Source organism: Monodon monoceros, unplaced genomic scaffold (genome assembly GCF_005190385.1).
Source record: "Monodon monoceros isolate NGI ecotype Baffin Bay Population unplaced genomic scaffold, NGI_Narwhal_1 Super_Scaffold_4, whole genome shotgun sequence".
Taxonomy (NCBI): domain Eukaryota; kingdom Metazoa; phylum Chordata; class Mammalia; order Artiodactyla; family Monodontidae; genus Monodon; species Monodon monoceros.
The window spans coordinates 2,210,948-2,233,701 of record NW_021703781.1 but is presented as its reverse complement, the minus strand read 5'-3'; the positions used below and the strand labels follow the sequence as shown (position 1 = coordinate 2,233,701).

Genomic DNA, 22,754 nt, shown 5'->3' with positions numbered 1-22,754 from the left:
CCACAACGAAGATCCCACGTACCGCATCGAAAGATCCTGCATGCCTCAACGAAGATCCTGCGTGCTGCAACTGAGACCCGATGCAGCCAAAAATAAATAAAAATCAATCAATCCATCTTAAAACAAACAAACAAATAAACGAAACCCCCCACAGGAGCAGCACGCGGTTTCCATGTTGAGAAAGATAATTCTGAACTAGTGGTTTTGGAAGGTGGATTGATAGCTGGGATAGGTACTGGCAGCAGGGAGACCAGTCAGGAGATGGCTACAATAATCTAGGGAGAGCTGGGGAAGGTGAGTTGTGTCTCAGCTCACGGCATCCTTGAAACACTGAAGGGAAAGCTCCAGTGATCCGCAGGAGTGACCCAACCTGGCGTGCCAGTGAGGACGGCTGGCACGGGAAAGAACGGGATGCGGATGGAACTCTTGGTAGCCTGACGACTAGTTCTTCAAGACACGATCCTGACTGGATTCGATCTTTCTGGCCTTCCTGCCTGAGCCAGAGTGCATTTTGATTTCGTGACTACCCTGCACTGTTTCTTCAATCAGTATTACATTCATGTTCCCCTTGTGGATTAAGTGGGGCTGACTATGAATGCCTTCCCAGTTTCTGCCTGTGCAGTCCCGACACTGCACCCAGTACAGGTGGTGATGGGTACACTCAGGAAGCTGCCCTGAGGACCTTTCATGACTATTCATGACTGGGAGGGCCTACCTGACAACTAAACAGATGTGGAGAGAAATAAGAAAAAGAAGCCGGGGAGACTCTGATGTGTCCATCTCAGACAACTGCATGATTAGCAGAGCCTTGAAATGCAAGAGTAGGCTGGGGTGAAAGCTGATTTAAACTTTTGGAGTTCAAAGTGCCGGCGGGACATGAAGGTAGCTCTCCGGCAGACAGCTGGAAGCACTGGTAGTGTCTTCTCCATTTGGAATTCTGCACCTGCAGCCAAATGCCCACAGGTCATGTCAGACACTATGTAAAAGCCTAGCCAGAAGCTTCCTGTCCAAAATACTTAAAAAGAGTGTGTTGCACCCTGTTTTTCTGTTATGGTCTTTCCAGCACTTCAACCCTTAATTTATACTCCAACTTTTCCTGGTATCTCCTTGGTTTTCTTGCTTGGCATTATCAGATTCTAACGTGCCATAATTATATTTACCTTTTTCATTCTTCCTCACGGTGTGCTACATACAAGTGAGGATTATTTTTCTGTTTTATTCACTGTTGTACCCCTAGTGACTAGAACAGCATCTCACATATGCTAGGCACACAAAAAATACCTGTTGAATAAATGAAAGAAAAAGTAAATAACTTTTTAAAAAACATTTCACGTATATTCAAACCTTATGTCCATTAGCAGTAGGCCTACATGAGTGGAATTATAAAAAAGTATTATATTTGTAAATATGTTTCTCAAAATGACTATCCACTCTACTGATTCCAGATCTAAATACACTGGAATAGTTAATTGCTTTATGTCCTACTTAGAGATTTCTCAAAATTATAGCATTAGGATGTTAATATTATCTCCTAAACTATAAAATGATGTTTAATTTGCTTCTTCATGTAAGTTAAACATAATTAGAATGCTTAGTGGGCCAGAAGGCAATTTTGTACGATGAAGCTGGTCTTCCTCTTTTAGTATTAGGTTCACTTAATATAAGATGACATTATCTTTATAGATCATTTAAATTTTATATGGATTACCTTTACAAAATATTTCTAAAATACAGTCATTTCATTGTTACAGTGTTACTCATGGATTAGTTAAGATCCCCTTGAGGAAGTCTATTATTTCTACTTCCCTCTGAAATAGTTAAAGTGTTCATAAAACTTAACTCATCAGAGAGCATGGGAGATGTCATACAGATCTTGATGGCATAAACATTCCTGAAGAGTTCTGAAGTATTTTGATCATTTTGAAAATAAATTTAAAATCCAATTAATAAAGGAGTGATTTTCTAAAATGTATGCAACATAAGTAGCAAAGGAAATTCTTTAGAAATTTCATTTTAAACACTTTGTTCAAGAAGTCAGTCTTCTCTGCAGCAATGAATTTCTCACCATCTTCACTTGTTTATTATATTCAGGTGATTGGTATTAATTTGTCTCTTGTTTCTTTTTGCATCTTCACTTTGAAGTCCGATTGGAATTCGTTCCGTACAGAAAACAATTTAATTTTCATTGAGGCCTTTTCAGACTATGTACATCTGCAAAAAATATCAAAGGAATGATCCAGAGCAGCAGCTACTACAAAGGAAGGACCTTTGTTGGAAACGTGAGTAAGAAAGTAACCAAAGTTATTAATCATTTTCTCAATCCTTTCCACATCCCTGCCAGTGATTCCTAGGATACAATACTAATAATATTTCCTCTGACATAGGCATTACTATAACGGAAGCTCCCTTTACATAGTAACATTAACTCAACCGGGAGTCAAATGCTGAGAAATATTTTTAGAGGCAATTGTTTGCGAAAGATGCCTTCTTACATTTTTTTTGGAATTGCCATGCATAAGCAGAATTTGATCAACAGAAAAGAAACTGTGATGGACGTTCTGCAAGGTCCCAATGGTTCTGACAGCAAAAGAAAAGAAAGGGTCTAGTGAAAAAGCAATTTGCAGACGGATACATAAGAGTATAATGTCATTTCTGGGAAAAAAATTCCAATACACAAAACTATACCCTTCTATATGTACACAGAAGGGTGACTGTAGAAAGTATGTGGGTAGCAGTTTCCAGAAGGGTGCTGGATTTAACTTGGTATTCTTTAAATGTATGGCCCTGAGATTATATATAATTACTCATGGAATAAGACGATGTAGAGAAAGACTTCACATGATTATAGAAGAAAAGACAAAATGGGTCAAAAACTCAACTCAGAACAAAATTTTGAAACAAACTAATTCTAAGGAATTAGTTTGGAAAGGTAGTGGAGTGTAAACGTGCTCTACAGAGCTCTTTGAATTAGCTGTGTAAATTGTCTCTTTTAACTTTTACAACAAGATTGAGGCAGGTAGTATTATTTGCTCTTTACAGATGGGCAAACTGACACTCAGAAAGGTGTCTCACTTTCAAATCTCACATACATATTAAGGGAGTTTGAATTTGAATTAGGTTCTTCCTCCAAAATCCATCCTTCTGCCAGTGCACCAGATTGCTTCCAGTAACTTTCTCAATTTTCTTCTGTGACCACCTACTAACATCTTTTGTTTTTAAGTCCTTTAATCCTTTTATTATTTGAACACTGTTATTCTATTACAAACAAATGATTATATTATTGATTGGTTCTTTTAGATCAAAACAAATGTATTTAACAAATGTTTTACACTGTTATTGTAGAATCACTGCAGAATAAGAAAAGATTAAAGAAGGAAAAAAACTCTCCATGTCATACCATTTAAAGGTAGTCACTGTTAACATTTTGGCAAACATCCCATTGCAGTACTGTTTTATAGTCAGCTTTTACGAATTACTCATTCGGGGGACTTCCCTGGTGGTACAGTGGTTAAGCATCCGCTTGCCAATGCAGGTGACACGGGTTCGAGTCCTGGTCTGGGAAGATCCCACACGCCACGGAGCAACTAAGCCCGTGTGCCACAATTACTGAGTCTGTGCTCTAGAGCCTGCAAGCCACAACTACTGAACCCACGTGCTACAACTACTGAAGCCCACGCGCCTAGAGCCCATGCTCCGCAGCAAGAGAAGCCACCACAATGAGAAGCCCACACACCGCAAGGAAAAGTAACCCCCGCTCGCCGCAACTAGAGAAAGCCTGAGTGCGGCAACGAAGACCCAACGCAGGCAAAAATAAATTAATTAATTTAAAAACAAAAAGAATTACTCATTCAGGACTTCCCTGGTGGCACAGTGGTTAAGAGTCGCCTGCCAATGCAGGGGACATGGGTTTGAGCCCTGGTCTGGGAAGATCTCACATGCCACGGAGCAACTAAGCCCATGTGCCACAACTACTGAGCCCACGCACCACAGCTACTGAGACTGCACTCTACAGCCCGCGAGCCACAACTACTGAAGCCCGCGCGTGCCTAGAGCTCATGCTCCGCAACGAGAGAAGCCACCGCAATGAGAAGCCCACGCACCGCAACGAAGAGTAGCCTCTGCTCGCCGCAACTAGAGAAAGCCCGCACGCAGCAACCAAACCCAATGAAGCCAAAAATAAATAAATTTATTTAAAAAAAAATTACTCAACAAGTATTAATTGAATGTTGAAATGTGTTATTATATAACAGTGTGTTGTAGACATTTTCCCATCATTAAATGTCTTCCATGGTCACAGTTGTTGCACTGTAAAATTTTAAGATCGATCTCTATCCTTTTGCTTATCTAATGGAGGATACAAGCTAATATTTTTGTATTTAATGAGAAACTCCAGAGAAATTAAATTATTATTTTAGTAATAGAGTCTCTAAGTTCTCTACAGAACCAAGTGTCATAACATTTGTAATTTGTTTTACCTGCTTTGAAGCCATTTCGCTTGGGTTGCTGTATGCTGGAGGTTGGCAAATTATGGCCTGAGGGTCAAACTTGACCCACTGTCGGTTTTTGTGATACAGTTTAAAGGAACAAAGCCACATTCATTTAGTTACTTGTCTTTTGCTGTTTTGTGCTACAACAGCAGAGTTGGTGGCCCACAGAAAGAGTATGGCCCCCCAAAGCCTAAAATATTTAATATGTGGGCCTTTACAGAAAAGGTTTGCTGACCCCTGATACATACTACAATGTTGATTCCTGCTCAAAGCTTCTCTGGCCCATATGCTCACAAATCACCATATTTTGGTACTAGAGACGTGATTCCAAATAGAGCATCCAGGTCTAGAACATAATGTCAGATGCCCGAATCAGAATCTGTCTACACAGCTTCCCCCAAATCCATAACATCAACAAAAGGCAAATAAAACCAAACATTACCCAGCCTGCAGCATTAGTAGGAGACAGGGAACAACTCAAACATCAAATTACCTGTAAGAAGAGAAATAAATACCAAATTCCAGTAGAATTCCTGCTCCTACAAGCCTATGGAGGCTAAGAGTAGGGGGACAGTGGCTTAAGCAACTCCATTTAAAAGAAAAGAGGGGAGCAAAGGACTTAAAGCATTGACCAAAATCACCCCAGGAAGAAAACGTTCCACATTGAGTGTTAGCACTCAGGTCTGGGAGGTGATCATTCATAGTCCTGGATACATGGAAGACGCTTGAAGGTGATGGGGCTGGAAGCAGCTGCCTCCAATCAGGACTTGTCCTGCGGGGTGTCCGTCAACAGAGAGGGGGTGGGGCACCCCAGAGACACCGCAGCAAGGGGAAAAGAGAAAGTTAAATCAAGGATCCTAAACAATAGGACACACCAACACTTTCACTCTCCAACACTACCATAAACTCATTTATTTAAAAGAAACTGTATGTCCATATCCTGGCTGAATTGGGCATTCATATTATGTGTTAAATGCCCAGGAATAGCAAAAAATTAAACCAACTCCATACAAAGCAACTATAAGAACACAAAAACAAAACAAAGAATCATACTTTTAGCTGATGAAAACTCTCTCCCCCAAACCAGCCACCAAGTAGTATACTGTGACACAAAATTCTATGAATTATATATTCTCAAATAAGCATGTAAAGATAATTTTGTAAAACACCACTTAGAATCATAAATTCAAACACTAAGAAGAAATATGGACCTCCCGCCACAAAAAAACAAATAAAACAAAAAACAGTAAGAAATGCAACAATAATTGATCAAAGTCAGTAAAGTAATTGAAGAAAAAAGCATAAGGTCTAAAAAATGAAGGACTACAAAGTGCCCAAGGAAGAAGGAATTCAAATAAAGACCTAATAATAAACAATGAAGAAAGTGAGTAAAACAACAAGGGGATGAAACTGAGATAAAGATATTTTAAAAGGGATTAGAGAGAATATGATGGGAATGGAAAACAGACACACACAAAATCAACATACATATAACTGGAATCTCTGAAGAAAAGACATGAAACAAGGGAATAAAACTAGTGTTTAAAAAAAAAAAAAACTTTCCCAAAGTGAGAAAACATTAATATAAATATTGAAAGGGCTCACCACATACATGGGAAAAATGACCTGTTATGATGAACTCTGAGGTATAACTTAGAAAAATCAACAATGAAATATTCCCAATGTTTAAAATGCAATTAAAAGTTACTGTACACTAGAAACTAACACAACACTGTAAACAAACTATACTTCAATGAATTTTTTTTTAAATTACTAAACCTGCAAAGAAGCAGAGAAATGTAATCCATAAACAAAGAAAAATTAATCCAATTGCAACAGACCCAGAAACTGTGTGGAATAAGCAGAGAAATCCTTTATTTATTTATTTATTTTATTGAAGTATAGTTGATTTACAATGTTGTGTTAGTTCCAGACGTACAGCAGAATATATATATTCTTTTCAGAGTCTTTTCCCTTATAGGTTATTACAAAATATTGAGTAGGTCAACATTTATTTATACAGTAGGTCCTTGTTGGTTAACTATTTTATATATAGTAGTGTGTATATGTAATCCCAAACTCCTTATTTATCCCCCCTCCCCTTTCCCCTTTGGTAACCATAAGTTTGTTTTCTATGAGCAGACAAATCCTTTAAAACACCTTTTATGAAAACACTCGAGAATGTAAAGAAAAATACAGATGTACTGAGGGGAGAAATAGAAGATATAGAAAGAAAAGGCCAAATGGAAATTCCAGACCTGAAAAAGATGATGTAACCAAAATGAAAAAAATCACTGGATGGGATTATCAGAAGACTAGACACTGAAAAAAAAAAAAGATCGTGTGTCTGAAGATACAGCAAAAGAAATGCTTTCAAATGAAAGCACAGAGGGGACAAAAAGACTGAGGGGAAAAAACAAAAGAACTTCACTTCAGTGATCTATGGGACAATATTAAGTTGTCTAATATATGTATTATTTGAATCTCAGGAAAGTGGAAGCAGAAAACTATTTGAAGAAACAATAGCTAGAATGTTTTCTGACTTGATGAAAACCATAAACATACATATCCAGGAAGCTCAATGAAGTTAATCAGAATTACAACAAAGAAGACAACACCAAGTCATGTTACTGTCAAATCACTGAAAACTAGTGACAAAGAGAAACGTTTAAAAGCATTCAGAAAATAAAACACGTTAGCAGTGGACCAAAGGTAATAAATACCAATTTTCAGAAACAATAGAGCCACAGCACAATGGAAGGACAACTATGTTTGGCTAGAAGAAAACCCCTCAACTTACAGTTCTATATCCAGCAAACATATATTTCTTTTTTTAATATATATATATTTTTTTGGCTGCATCAGGTCTTAGTTGTGGTATGTGGGATCTAGTTCCCTGACCAGGGATCGAACCCGGGTCCCCTGCATTGGGAGCATGGAGTCTTAACCACTGGACCACCAGGAAAGTCCAAAAATATTTCTCAAAATAAAGGCAAAATAAAGAGTTTTCAGGCAAACAAATGGTGGGAGAATTATTATTTTTTTTTTTTGGCCAGCCAGACTTGTACTAAAGAAGTATATGGAAGTTCATTGTGCTTAAGGAAAATTATGGCAGAAAAACACCACTCTACCAAAGAAGAACAGGAGAGAGAAAGTGAAGGGGCAGAAGAGGGTAAGGAAGAGAAGGAGAAAGAAGGGAGAGGAGGAGGGGAAGCGGAAGCAAGAGCAGGAAATCAAGAAGAGAAACAGAACAAGCAGAAGCAGAAGAAGCCTCCTGTAAATAAGAGGGCCATGTGCATATGTTTATGTATTTTCTATACCTGCTTTCACATTACAATAGCAGATGTGAGTAGCTGTGACAGAGACCAGTTTACTATCTGGTTGTTTATGGAAAATGTTGGCTGACCCGTAGTCTATATATTTCAGTTAAATGGTAGAGATTATCAGATTGAATATAAAAGCAAGAGCCAACTATATACTATCTCCAAGAAATGTGCTTAAAACAGAGACATAAGTAAAAGAATGAAAATAATATACCATACAAACACTAATTGTAAGATAAAGTGCTCATTAATATCAAAGCAAGCTTTGGGAAAGGTATAATTAGCAGGAATAAAGGGGGACATTTCCTAATGATAAAAAGATCAATTCAGTAAGAAGGCATACAATTTCAATTGAGTATTTAACAGAGCATTAAAATATAAAAAAGCAAAACCTCACAGAACAGAGAGAAAAAGAAAAACCCATAACTATAGTAGATTTCAACATCCTTTCTCAACAACTGATAGTACACAGAAAATAAGTAAGAATACAGAAGATTTGAACATTATCAACCAACTTGACCTAACTGACATCTGCAACAGCAGAAAATACATTCCTTTTAAGCATACAAAGACCATTCACCAGAATAAGCCATAGGCTGGGTCATAAAATAAGCCTCCAAAATTGACAGAGGATTGAAGTCATAGAGAATATGTTCTCCGATCAAAATGGACTAAATTAGAATTCAACGGAAGAAAGACATCTGGAAATTCCATATATCTGAAAATTAAATAACACATTTCTAAATAAGCCATAGGTCAAAGAAGAAATAACAAGAGATATTACTGCAAAACATATTTTACTGAATGAAAATAAAAACACAACATATTAACACATATGGATTGCAGCTAATGTAATGTTTAGAGAGGAATTTATACCTTTAAGTGTATAAAGTGTAGTATATCTAAGGCTATCTAGCAATTGCATATATTTTCTTGGTTGACATGTTACTAGAGACTGCTTTACCTGGAAACAACTAACACCAGTATTTTCTCAATAACTCCATGTCAGTATTACATATGCAGCTCATTTTGAATAATTTGTAAATCCTGTTCCTGTTTTTTAAAAGTCAGATGTCCAAAGTGCTTAGAAAAGAAGAAAGGTCTAAAATCATTGACTCAAGTTTCTACCTTAACAAACAGAAAAAGACAGCAAATTAAATCCAGAGTGAATTGAAAAAGGAAATTATAATAGCCAAAATCAATAGAACAGACAACAATAAAGAAAATCAATGAAAACAAAATTGCTTTCCTAAGAGAAACAAAACTGACAAGTCCTGAAACTTATATACTATTGTATATCAATTATACCTCAAAAAAAAACAACCACAAAACTGACAAATTTTTAGCTAGATGGATTAGAGGGGAAAAAGAGAGAAAATACAAATGATCAATATTAGGAAATAAGCTAAATGTTCAAACACAGGAGTCTGGTTAAATAAACTATGATATATTCACATGATGGAGACCCATGAAGTTGTAATAAAAATGAGGAAGAACTCTAGGACAAGATATGTGGTGGTTTCCAGGATATATTAAGTAAAATAAGTAAAATGCAGAACAGTACATGCAATATGCTATCTTGTGTATAAGAGAAGAGGAAATAAGAAAACATACACAAATCTGCTTATAAAAAGAAATATAGGAGACATTACAACTGATACTACAGAAATACAAATAATTATGAGAGACTACTATGAATAAACATATGCCAACAAACTCGATAACCTAGAAGAAATGGATGAATTTCTAGAAACAGAAAACCTACCAAGACCAAATCATAAAGAAATAGAAAATCTGAACAGACAACTAAGGGGCATGGAGATTGAATCAATAATCAAAAACCTCCCAAGAAAGAAAAGCTCAGGATCAGATTGTTTCACAGGTGAATTCCACCAAACATTTAAAGAAGAATTAACACCAGTCTTTCTCAAACTCTTCCAAAAAAATTGAAGAGGAGGGAACACTTCCAAATTTATCGTATGTGGCCAGCAATACCCTGACACCAAAGCCAGACAAAAACACTACAAGAAAAGAAGATTACAAACCTATATCCTTGATGAAGATAGATGTAAAAATGCCCAACAAAATACTAGCAAATCAAATTTAATAGCACATTAAAAGGATCATTCACCATGAGCAAGTGGGATTTATCCCTGAGATGCAAGGATGGTTCAACATATGAAAACCAATAAATGTGATACACCACATTAATAGTATGAATGAAATGAAATATTAAAGTCATATAACCATCCCAATAGATGAGAAAGCATTTGACAAAATACAACATCCTTTCATAATAAAAACACTCAGCATAATAAAGGCCAATATGGCAAGACCACAGCTAACATCACACGCAATGGTGAGAATTTTAAATCCTTTCTTCTAAGGTCAGGAACAAGACAGGAATGCCCACTCTCACCTTTTCTATTTGACATAGTACTGGAAGTCCTAGCCAGAGCAATTAGGCAAGGAAAAAAAACAATAAAGGGCATCCATAGCAGAAAGGAAAAATTAAATTATCTGTGTTCACAGATGACATGATCTAATACATAGAAAATCCTAAAGATCCAACAAAAAATAGTTGGAACTAATAAATTAATTCAGTAAAGTTGCAGGATGCAAAATCAACACACATAAATCAGTTGCATTTCTATACACTAACAACAGACTATCTGAAAGAGAAGTTAAGAAAGCAATCCCATTTACAATAGCATTGAAAACAATAAAATACTTAGGAATAAATATAACCAAGGAGGTGTAAGACCTTTACACTGAAAACTATAAGACATTGAAGAAAGAGGTTGAAGGAGATACGAACAAATAGAAAGATATTCCATGTTCCTGGAAGAATTAATGTGGTGAAAATGTCCATATTACCAAAAGTGACCCACAGATTCAGTGTAATCCCAATCAAAACTCCAATGGCATATTTTCACAAAAATAGAAAAAACAATTCTAATATTTGCATGGAACCACAAAAGACTCCGAATAGCTGAAGCAACCTAGAGAAAGACAGACAACACTGGAGCCATCACAATACCTGATTTCAAGCTATATTACAAAGCTAAAGTAATCAAAACCATATGGTCCTGGCATAAAAACAGACACACAGAACAGTGGAACAGAATATAGTTTAGAAATAAACCTGTAAATATATGGTCAACTAATTTTTGAGAAGGGTGTCAAGAACACACGATGGGACAAGGGCAGTCTCTTTAATAAATGATGGTGGGAAAACTGGATATTGTCATGCAGAAGAATGAAACTGGACACCTATATTTCACCACTCACAAAAACCTGAAATCAAATGTAAGCCCTGAAACCGTAAAACTTTTAGAAGAAAACATAGGGGAAAAGATCCTTGGCATGGGTCTAGGCAATGATTTCTTGGATAAGTCACCAAAAGCACAAGCAACACAAACTAAAATAAACAAGTGGGACTACACTAAACTAAAGAGCTTCTGCACAGCAAACAGTCAGTAAATTGAAAAGGCAATCTACAGAATGGGAGAAAATATTCAAAAACCACATACATGATATAAAACTAATAGCCAAAATATGTAAAGAATTCACATAACTCAATAGCAAAAAAAGTGAACAATCCAATTATATATTGAGCAAAGGACCTGAATAGGTTTTTCAAAGTAGACATACAAATGACCAATAGGTATATGAAAAGTTGCTCAATATCATTAATCATCAGGGAAATGAAAATCAAAACCACAGTGAGATATTACCTCACACCTGTTAGGATGGCTTTTATCAAAAAGACATGAGATAACAAATGTTGGCGAGGATGTGCAGAAAAGAGAACCCTTATACACTATTGGTGGAAATGTAAATTGGTACAGCCATTATGGAAAACAGTATGGCAGTTTCTCAAAAAATTTAAGTTGAACTACCATAGGATCCAACAATCCCACTTCTGAGTATATATTTGAAGGAATTGAAATCAGTATCTCAAAGATATCTGCATACCCATGTTCATTGCAGCATTATTCCCAGCAGCCAAGATATGAGAACAACCTGTTTGTCAACCGATGAATAGATAAAGAAGTTGTGGGTTATATATATATATATAGAAAATTCAGACATGAGAAAGGAAAAAATCCTGTCATTTGCAACAACATGGATGGACCTTAAGGGCATTATGCTAAGTGAGATAAGTCAGACAGAGAAAGACAAATACTGTATGATCTCACTTATATGGGGAATCTAAAAAAGCTGAACTCGTAAAAACAGTGAGTAGAATGGTGGTTTCCAGGGGCTGGGGCTGGGGAAATTGGAGAAATGTTTATGGGTACAAACTTTCAACTAGCAAATAAATAAGTTCTGTAGCTCTAATGCACAACAGATTGATTATAGTCAACAATACTGTATTATAAACTTCAAAGTTAAGACTGCATCTTAGTTGTCCTCAACATAAACAAGAAAGTTCTGTGACATGATAAAGGTATCAGGAACACTAATCATATTGTAATATATACATGTATCAAATTAACAAGCTGCATGCCTCAAACTTACATGATGTTATATGTCAATTATATTTCAATAAAGAAAAATACAGGATGGATAAACCAGAAAATAAGAAGAAGACTGGTTACTCACAGAGGCAAGGAGGTGAAGTGGATGGACGGAAGGAATAGGGATAGATACTTCTCTGAATGTAACTTTTTTAATAGTTTCCCTTTGAAATCATGTTAATGTTTTACATATCTAAAAAATTAAATCAATGAGGAATGCCCTAACACTGAACGCAAACACAACTAAACAACGCTAGCTGGACTGCAAATTCATAACACTACAGCACTGAAGGGAATAAAAATGAAAACTAAATCAATTACTTTTGAACAGAGTACTTTGACTACATATTCTCAATCTAGGAGAAAAAAAGAACTTCAGACCAATCTTGAACTCAATATTTGTTTTTGTTTTGTAGCAGTGGTAGCAGTATGTGTGTGGTAATTATGAAACTACTTTACTTGTAGCAAATTGTGTTAATGTCTGTAGCCATATTTCACACTACAGACGAAGGGAGATACAAATAAAGAACAGGGGAAGGCAAGGAAGAACCCTGTGGTATTGGATTGGAATTGGAGGTATCAGTATGAACTCACGATTACTTAGCTCTGTAGGCTGAAAGGGTCTAGAAGCAATGATATCCTAGTTGCAATAAGCACACTTATAATCTAGATCTTGGTTTCCAGATACCATTACTCACTAAAAGGATGCAGGGGTCACTGAATAAATGACTGATCCCAGGGTTGAGGCAGGGAAGGTATAATTTGAGCCTGGAACATCTTGTTGAACCAGAAGTGCTCAAACAAACAAACAAAATATATGTAGCATGGAAAAAAGACACAGAAGTCTTGAAGGAACTCCTACTATCCATGTCTGGGACACTTCGAGCACAAAAATAAATAAGGATGCAACGGATTATAATCCACTGAATTAAATAGGATCCATGAGTCTATATTGATGATTAAATAAAGAAAGGAAGGCTCTTCCTTTCAGTAAAATGCTCACTAGTGTGAAGGGAGTAGTGGAGTTGGATAAACACTATGTTGGTTCAGGCAAGAATTGCTAAGGAATGTTATATCTAGTTTGATGAGGTCTTAAAAAGTGTCTCCCCACAGATTACTTATTAATTCCACAGAGAAGAACAGTAACTATATAGCAGAGACACAAGACAATACCTTGACCAGATGATCAAAATTAATATAACCAGTTAAGGACAGATGGACACCATGTACCTCCAAATGTGATACCCAGAAAAGGACATGACATTACTTCCTTAGTATTTCAGCCAGAGAGTGTATAATCTGAATCTAGCTCTAATCACGAGGAAGACAAATCCAAACTGAAGAACATTCTGTAAAACAACTGACATATATTCTTCAAAAATGTCAATGTCATAAAAGAAAAAAAAACGTTGAGAATGGAATAAAAATGGCTTTTAAATTTAACAACTAGAACATCATTGCCAATTTGGTAGTGATGGAGATAGAAATCAGATCACAGTGGGCTCAAAAAGTGAATGGGAACTAAAAACACAGCATCCAGGTAACTCCTGTGAGGAAAGGAGACAGGGTGAACAAGGTACTCCAATTCATAAATGGTTAATAATATACTTTTGTGGGGGACATATTAGGTTGAGCGACACGAATATGCTATCTTTATGGGGCAAATGGTGTTAGAAAAACTGTATATTTACATTCAAAAGAATGAAATTGGATGGACCCTTATCTATGCCATACACAAAAATCAACTCAAAATGTATTAAAAATTTAAACGTAAGACCTGAAACTGTAAAGTTCCTAGAAGGAAACATAGTGGGAAAGTCATAATATTAGTTTAGGCAATGATTTCTTGGATATGACACATAAAGGATAAGCATCAAAAGCAAAAATAGACAGGTGGCACTACATCTCACTAAAAAGCTTCTGCACAGCAGAGGAAACATAAACAGTGAAAAGGCAGCCTATGGAATGGAAGAAAATATTTGCAAACTATATATCTAAGGTGCTAATATCCTTACATAAAGGACCTACTGCAACTACAATTCAACAGCAAAATAAACAAATAACCCAAAAAATGGACAAAGGACGTGAAAGGACATTTCTCCAATGAAGACATACAAATGACCAAAAGGTACATGAAAAGGTGCTCACATCACTAATCATCAGGGAAAAGCAAATCAAAACCACAACGAGGTATCACCTCACACCTGTTAGGATGGATATTATAAAAAAACAAAACAAAGCAAAAACAAAAAATAACAAGTGTTGTCAAGGATGTGAAGAAATTATAACGCTTGTACAGTGTTGGTGGGAATGAAAAATGGTGCTACCACTATGGAAAACATTATGGTGGTTCCTCAAAAAAATTAAAATAGATCCAGCAATCCCACTTCTGGGTATATATCCAAAAGAATTGAAATCAGAATCTTGAAGAGATATCGGGACTCCCATGTCCACTGCAGCTTTAGTCACGATAGCTGAGATATGAAAATAAATATGCATGGATGGATGAATGGATAAAGAAAATGTGATATAAGCATACAATGAATATTATTCAGCCTTAAGGAAAGAAGGAAATCCTGCCTTTTGCAACAACATGGATGAACCTGGAGGACATTATGCCAGCTGAAATAAGCCAGACACAGAAGGACAAATACGACATGATATCCCTTATATGAAGTATCTAAAATAGTTAAACTCATAGAAGCAGAGAGTAGAATGGTGGTTGCCAGGGGTTAAGGGGAGGGGGAAACAGGGAGGTATTAGTCAAAGGGTACAAAGTTTCAGTTATACAAAATGAATAAGACCTAGAGATCTACTGTATAGCATAGTGACTGTAGTCAACAATGCTGTATTGTATAATTAAAAATTTGCTAAGAGGGTAGATCTTCAGTGCTATTATCACAAAATATAACAGTAATAAATAATTAGGGCAGGAGGAAACTTCTGGAGATGGATTTTTTATGGCATAGACTGTGGTGATATATTCATGGATGTATACTTATATTCAAAGATATCTTTTGTAAACATTAAACACGTACAGCTTTTTATGAATTAATAATAGTCAATAAAATGGCTTCTTAAAAACTAAATTATAGAATAAACATCTATGTTATTTTTGAAATAAAAAAAGGAAGCTTGAGGGCTTCCCTGGTGGCGCAGTGGTTAAGAATCCGCCTGCCAATGCAGGAGACACGGGTTCGAGCCCTGGTCCGGGAAGATCCCACATGCCACGGAGCAACTAAGCCCGTACGCCACAACTACTGAGCCTGTGTCTTAGAGCCTTCGAGCCGCAGCTACTGAAGCCCACGCGCCTAGAGCCCGTGCTCCGCAACAACAGAAGCCACCGCAATGAGAACCCGCGCACAGCAACGAAGACCCAATGCAGCCATAAATAAATTAATTTAAAAAAAAAAAAAAGGAAGCTTGAAACAAAATGTTTGAACATGTTGAAAAAAAAGAAAGAGTGAGATGCAGAGATCAAGACGGCAGAGTAGAAGGACGCTGGGCTCCCCTCCCCTCATGAAAACAACTACAATTACACATAGACTGACCCTCACTGAAATTGACCCGGGGCCTACCGGAACAGCCCTTCTACAACCAACGCTGTAAAGAAAGAGCCACACGGAGTGTGGGACCCACACCCCTAGAAGAGGAGGCTATCACAGGCTCAGGGATCCCTGCCCTGGGGAGCAAGGCGTTTGAGCCACACCCCAGCCCTGAGGTCTGACACCAGGAAGACAAGCCCGCTAAGCGGAAGACAGTGGGGCTTACCGGAGTGCTGTAAGAAACCAAGCCTCCTGAACACACGCACAGCACGGAGGCAGCAGATTGGAAACTGCCTGGGGCTCTGGCCTGCCTGCCAGGACCCCCCAGTGCACGCCGCACAGCTCACACCAGGCTCCTGCCCCAGCCCCTCTCGCTCTGGCATTGCTCCCCACGAAGGCGGAGGTCGCTGCTTCCAATGAGAATGTGTGTTCTTGGAGGGAGCAGAGGCAACTCAGACTCCGCCCATGCCTCTGGCCAGGGCTGAGGCAGCCATTGCTAGCATGCGTTTTGGTGCACACACTTGGGAGGGAGTGAAACTAGCTCCCAGGTAGAGACCACGTTCTCCAAAGCTCCCTTCCCTGTGCACACTTGGGAGAGGATGGGGCCAGCCCAGTGGTGAGGCAGCAACTCCTCAGGCCCCAACCCAGCCTCCAACCAAGGCTTGCACACCAGGGAAAAAGGAAACCAGCACAGAAGTGCAGCCCTAAGCCCTCAGGCCTCAGCCGCATCCCAAATCAAGGTGGAGACTACCATTCACCCCCAGGAAAAACCTAACTCCCTCAGGGCACCTGCTCCTGGCCTCACATCTGAGAGGGCTGTGATGACCACTGAGCACAGCAGAAGGCACGGCTTGCACGTAGTTCTGGCTTTAGCCCCTCCAACCCCAGCCTTACCTCCTACGTGGCAAACACTGCCAGCACACCACTGCGAAATATGCAGTCCTGCTCACTTCAAATCCAGCTCTTCCACCAAAGCCACTGGACACGTGCAAACCGCACAGGGACACTCACACACAAGGGCACACCTTCAAGACCAGATAGGTAACTGTTTCACCTAATTTCATACAAAGTTAAACAGAATGAGAAGACAGAGAAATATGTTTCAAAGAAAAGAACAAGAAATAAAAAACCCCTGAAAAAGCCTTAATGAAGCAGAGATAAATAATTTATCTGATAAAGAGTTCAAAGCAAAAGTAATGAGAATGCTATTGAACTGGGGAAAAGTAAAAAAGACACACAGATCAAGGGAACAGAATAGAGAGCCTAGAAATAAATCCACACATATATGGTCAATTAATTTATGACAAAGGAGCCAAGAATATAAAATGGGAAGAGGATAGTCTCTTCAATACATGGTGTTGAGAAAACTAGACAGTCACATACAAAAGAATGAAACTGGACCACTATGTTACACCACACCAAAACTCAGCTCAAAATGGATTGAAAACTTGAACGTAAGACCTGAAACCATAAGACTCTTGGAAGAAAACATAGGGGGGAAGCTCTTTGACATCTGTCTTGGCAATGATTTTTTGGATTTGACACCAAAAGCAAAGGCAACAAAAGCAAAATAACACGTGGGACTACATCAAACTAAAACGATCTGTACAGCAAAAGAAGCCATCAGCAAAATAAAAAGCATTCTAGAGAATGGGAGAAAATATTTGCAAATCATATATCTGGTATACTATATGTATTACAATTACAATTCAATGAAAAAGTGGGCAGAGGATCTGAATAGACATTTTCCCAAAGAAAACATACAGAGGGTCAACAGGTACATGAATAGGCACTCAACATCACTAACCATCAGGGAAATGTAAATCAAAACCACCATATCACCTCACACCTGTTAGAATGGCTATTATCAAAAAGACAAGAAATAAGTGTTGGTGAGGATATGGTCAAAAGAGAACCCTTTGTGCAATGTTGATGGGAGTATAAATTGGTGCAGCCACTGTGAAAAACAGTATGGAGGTTCCTCAAAAAATTAAAAATAGAACTACCATATGATCCAGCAATTCCACTTCTGGGTATTTACCTGAAGAAAATGAAAACACTAAGTGGAAAAGATATCTGCACCACCACGTTCATTGCAACATTACTTGAAATTACCAAGTTATGGAAGCAGCCTAAATGACCATGGATAGATAAATGGATAAAGAAAATGTGGTGTATACATATATATGTATATATATATGTGAATATTATTCATTCACAAAAATGAAGTACATCTTGCCTTTTGCGACAACATGGATGAACCTCAAGGGCATTATGCTGAGTGAAATAAGTCAGACAGAGAAAGACAAATTCTGTATGATCACACCTACATGTGGTTTCTAAAGGACGAAAATAAAAACTGACTCATAGATACCAAGAATAGATTAGTGGTTGCCAGAGGCAGTGGGTAGACGGGGTGGTGAAACGGTCCAAAGGTGCGAACTTTCAGTTATACGTAAGTCTGGGAGACCTAATGTACAGAATAGTGACTATAGTTAACAATACTGTATTGCAGGTTTAAAAGTTGCTAAGAGAGGGGCTTCCCTGGTGGAGCAGTGGTTAAGAATCCGCCCGTCAATGCAGGGGATGCGGGTTCAATCTCTGGTCCGGGAAGATCCCACATGCCGCGGAGCAACTAAGCCCATGCGCCACAACTACCGAACCTGCGCTCTAGAGCCCACGAGCCACAACTACTGAGCACACGTGCCACAACTACTGAAGCCTGCGCGCCTAGAGCCCGTGCTCCACAACAAGAGAAGCCACCGCAATGAAAAGCCTGCCTGCTGCAACGAAGAGCAGCCCCCGCTCGCCACAACTAGAGAAAGCCCACGCGCAGCAACGAAGACCCAATGCAGCCAAAAATAAATAAATTAATTAATTTTAAAAAAGTTGCTAAGAGAGAAGATCTTAAAAGTTCTCATCACAAGGAAAAAAGACTAACTGTGTGAGGTGATGAATGTTAACTAAACTTCCTACGGTAATCATAAAATATACATATATCAAGTCATTATGTTGTACACCTAAAATGAATACAATGTTATATGTCAATTATAACTCAATAAAAAATAAATTTAAAAAAAGGCAAAAAAAAAAAAAAAAGGCAAAATGGAGGGAATTCCCTGGCGGTCCAGTGGTTAGGACTCCGCACTTTCACTGCCGTGTGCCCGGGTTCAATCCCCTGGTTGGGAAACCAAGATTCCTGCAGCCAAAAGAAAAAGAAAAAGGCAAAATGGGGGGACACAAGAATATAAAAATGTTGATAATTGTTGAAGTTGATACTTATTGACCTAATCAGGGCTGAGGTTGATTATACTACTATCTCTATCTTTGTGTATGTTTACCTTTTCCCACAAAAAAGAGTTACAGAAAAAATTGAGCTGTCTTTAACCTGGGTTGGTATAAGTTACTGATTGGGACTACATTAAAAGTGGGTTCAACATTAAGGTAATGTTTGTTAACAACAACAATGACAACAAAAAACAACTCATAGTGTAATTATATTAACCCATTATATTTATATACATTATGTAAATAAATAATCATTATAATGAGGAATGATTCTAAAGTTTCATGTTATATTTCTTGAGATGATCAATTTTTAACTGGATTAGTGGGTAAGTTTTAAATCATAAGCTGATAAAGTGGGTGATAAATTTTCCTGAATATATACAAAGTCTATTTAAATATTTTATTTTCACAAGGAAACCACCTTGGTAGACAGTAAACCTGGTTCGATGTACGTGGGGAAGCACAGCGCATGTGTGCATCTGGCAGAACACCCAGTACAGAAGAGAGCAGGTGCTGTTTTCCAAGACACCTACTTGTGCGTGTCCCGATACTATAGTTAGAAAATGGCTCAAATTTTTAGTTGCTTTTCCCAGAACTTGAAGATCGTCTTCCTGTTTATCTTGGTGGGATGCCTATGTTGTACTTGTGATTTTTCTGTTCTCTGTAATGTATTAAAACAAGATTGTCACAGATGGGGAAACAAGAGGTCATTAGTTAACAATCAGATGTGTGATTTCCTGAGCAGAAAAGACGCTCTCTTGTGCATTTTAAACATTTTTAAAGGAGAAATAGGGCTAGTCTCTTGAAGGCAAAGCCTGTTCACTGGGCTTTCCTCAAGACTCGACACATTCATTTCTAAATTCATTTCCTCATTTAATTCTGTCCTTTGCATTTAATCTCAATTTTGCCTCTATTTTTTTGTAAGTCTCTCATCAGTTCATAGTGGTTACTGCTTTATAGTTTAAGTAAACATTGCCAGAAGAACAAAGGAAAGTGAAAGAGGTGGTCAATTAGCTTTCCTCCAAGTTGGTGTGATATGGAGATGACAGCACCTTTCCTTGAATTCATCCTTCAGGTTTTAGAACAGTTGATCTTCATTAGGTTCAGGGCAGGGAAAAAGTTGTACTAATTACTGGCTTTGGGAGACACAAGCCTTTGTTCTCCCCAAAGTATTAGGTAACACTCCTACTGCTACTCATCTCATTGCCTTACTCTTGTTTCATTTTCTATAAATGGACATAATAATGGTACCCACCTCATGGTGATTGTAAAGATTAAATGAGATAATATTTGTAAAATGCTTAGAACAGAGATTGGCACATAATAGTAAGTACCCTGTAAGTGTTTATAAGATAAATTCCTGCATGACAGTGTGGATCTTCTCTGTAACATTTGAATAAATGACAACAGTTACACGCCGGTGGAGTTCTAGAATCTCCTTGGTGAACTTGTCATTCACTGGCTATTGCATGATCAGCAGATGGTTTGGTGAAACCTCACTAATTTGGAATGAGTTCACAGGTTATTAAACCTGAATAAGTGAAAATTCTGAAATCATAGATCTTTGGAAGTATTTGAAACAACATTTTATATTTGTTCTATTCATGAAAAATTTGAAAGTGTCACATTTGACTAATTAAGTATTTTCAAGATACACATGTTAAGTTTGTGATTTTGTATACTTAATTGGAACAAAATGAAAGCTAATAAAGGTTTTGATACGGACATCTAATCTTTTAGGTAGATATCAATGAAAATACATGAAAAAAGCAAAGAGAGATGTAAATACACTTCTTTGCATGCAGCAGACCTAAATAGTAATTTTTAAAGATATTGCTGGACTACTTTTAATATCTACAAATAACTAAATTTAGAAGAATCAAGTGTTTGTAGAATTAGTGTTCCCTAGCAAACTTGAGAATACTTAAGAATCAGTTATCATTACTACAGCAAAAGGAGGCCAAGGAAGTCAGATTTCACTTGTATTGAAATTATATTTTACTTTTATAATTTACATATGTCAAAACGTTTTAAAAGCTAACTTTTTAAGTCATTTTTAAGACTTTCTAAATTAATCGATTTGAAATCTTGATTAGTGCAATGCGCAGGGCTAGCAATTCCTTTTTCTTTTTTCCCATCCCATCCTATCCACCCTCTCTTAGGGCATTTACTCTGAGCTCTAGGTCGTCATTATTTGTTTACACGTCCGCCCCCTGCACGGAACTTATCCGTCTTCCAAAGGCCAAGCTAATTGTAATTACTGTCCTCTTTCACCAGATTGGATCCCCAGGGTACTGTTTATTTATATGGCAGAATTTAAGGACAGTTTTAAGTTCTGTGTAGTTGATGAAGAGTTTTTGGATTCAGGCTAGTTTTTTAAAAAATATTTTACAAAGTGGTTTATACGTACCTATATTATTCTGCTTTTAACCTTACACATTTCAGCTCTTGTTCTGTTAATCTGGAAGGCTAACATCTCAAGGACTGCTGAAGTTACCTGTAGTCTATTCAGATGGTACACAAGCCCAGCACAGCATTTCCCACATTAGCAGGTGCTCAATAAAGATGGTGAACATCGCAGTCACAGCCCTTTTTATTCCAAAAATAAATGGCAGGGCGGAAAGAAACACCCTTGGCTTATTTCTGGTAAGGTTTTTATGTACTATAAAAGAAAGAATTGTACTCATCAGAATAAAACAAATTATAATAATAAGAGATACTTCTGTTTAAACTTAAAAGTCGTTAATGCAGTAATGCCCATTTGCCCTCCCTCCGCCCCGCGCCCCGGCCAGATCCACTTCTCAGGAGCAGTTCCAGCAGTTTGAGCTCAAGTGCCTGAATGTGGACCCTGAAATGAGCCTTGATTAACTTAGTCGACTAGGTAGCCAAACATTTTTTCACGAGGGTTTAAACTCCGCAAGATTTCACAGGATTTAAAAATGGTAAAAAAAAAAAAAAAGCATCGAATTTCAGTACCTTTAATTTTGGCTCAAACGGGGCACAGGGGCTTGGACTGACCGCAGGAATACTTAGTTTTGTTTTTAACAATTTCGGGCCTTCCTGAAATACAGGCTGAATTGGCGTAATGGAAAAAGGAGCCTTGGAATCCTAGAGTCTGGTTTATGGGTTCCGTCCCAGTTCTGCGTGACCTTGGGCAAGTTACTTTACTTCTCTGAATTTCCGTTTCCTCCGATGCAACACGACGGTGGCAGCAGCCACCTTGCAACGTAGTCTAGAGCGCGCCTGGAACACACCCAGTCGGCCGCGCACAAACAGCAGCCATATTAAGGCCGCCCAGCTCCGCGGCGACCTCGCGGCCGCGCTCTGCCCAGCAGGTGTCGGTACCGCCCGGGGCGCGGGCCCGGCGGCGACGGCCCGGCCCCTCCCTTCCGCCGCTCTCGGGCCTGCCCCTCGGCGTTCCCGGGCGGGCCGCGGCAGCGTCCCGGGCCCGCCCCGGACGCAGTTGGCGTGAGCGCCGAGGGCGCCAGACCGGGCTCCGAGGCCCAGCCGGCCGAGTGCGGGAGAGCGGAGGCGGCCCGGGCACCGCCCGCGCCCGAGCGCGAGCGCGCGGCCACCGCCCCCTCGGCC

General features: G+C 38.3%; 1 protein-coding gene across 1 annotated transcript in view; it reads left to right on the top strand.

The window, feature by feature from the left end:
- EGLN1 (egl-9 family hypoxia inducible factor 1) overlaps positions 1-22,754 on the top strand; it is a 94,357-nt gene that overhangs the window by 15,356 nt on the left and 56,247 nt on the right. Inside the window, exon 2 of the mRNA XM_029200849.1 lies at positions 22,502-22,725. Coding sequence (XP_029056682.1) covers positions 22,502-22,725 — 224 coding nt within the window. The remainder of the gene's footprint in view (positions 1-22,501; positions 22,726-22,754) is intronic.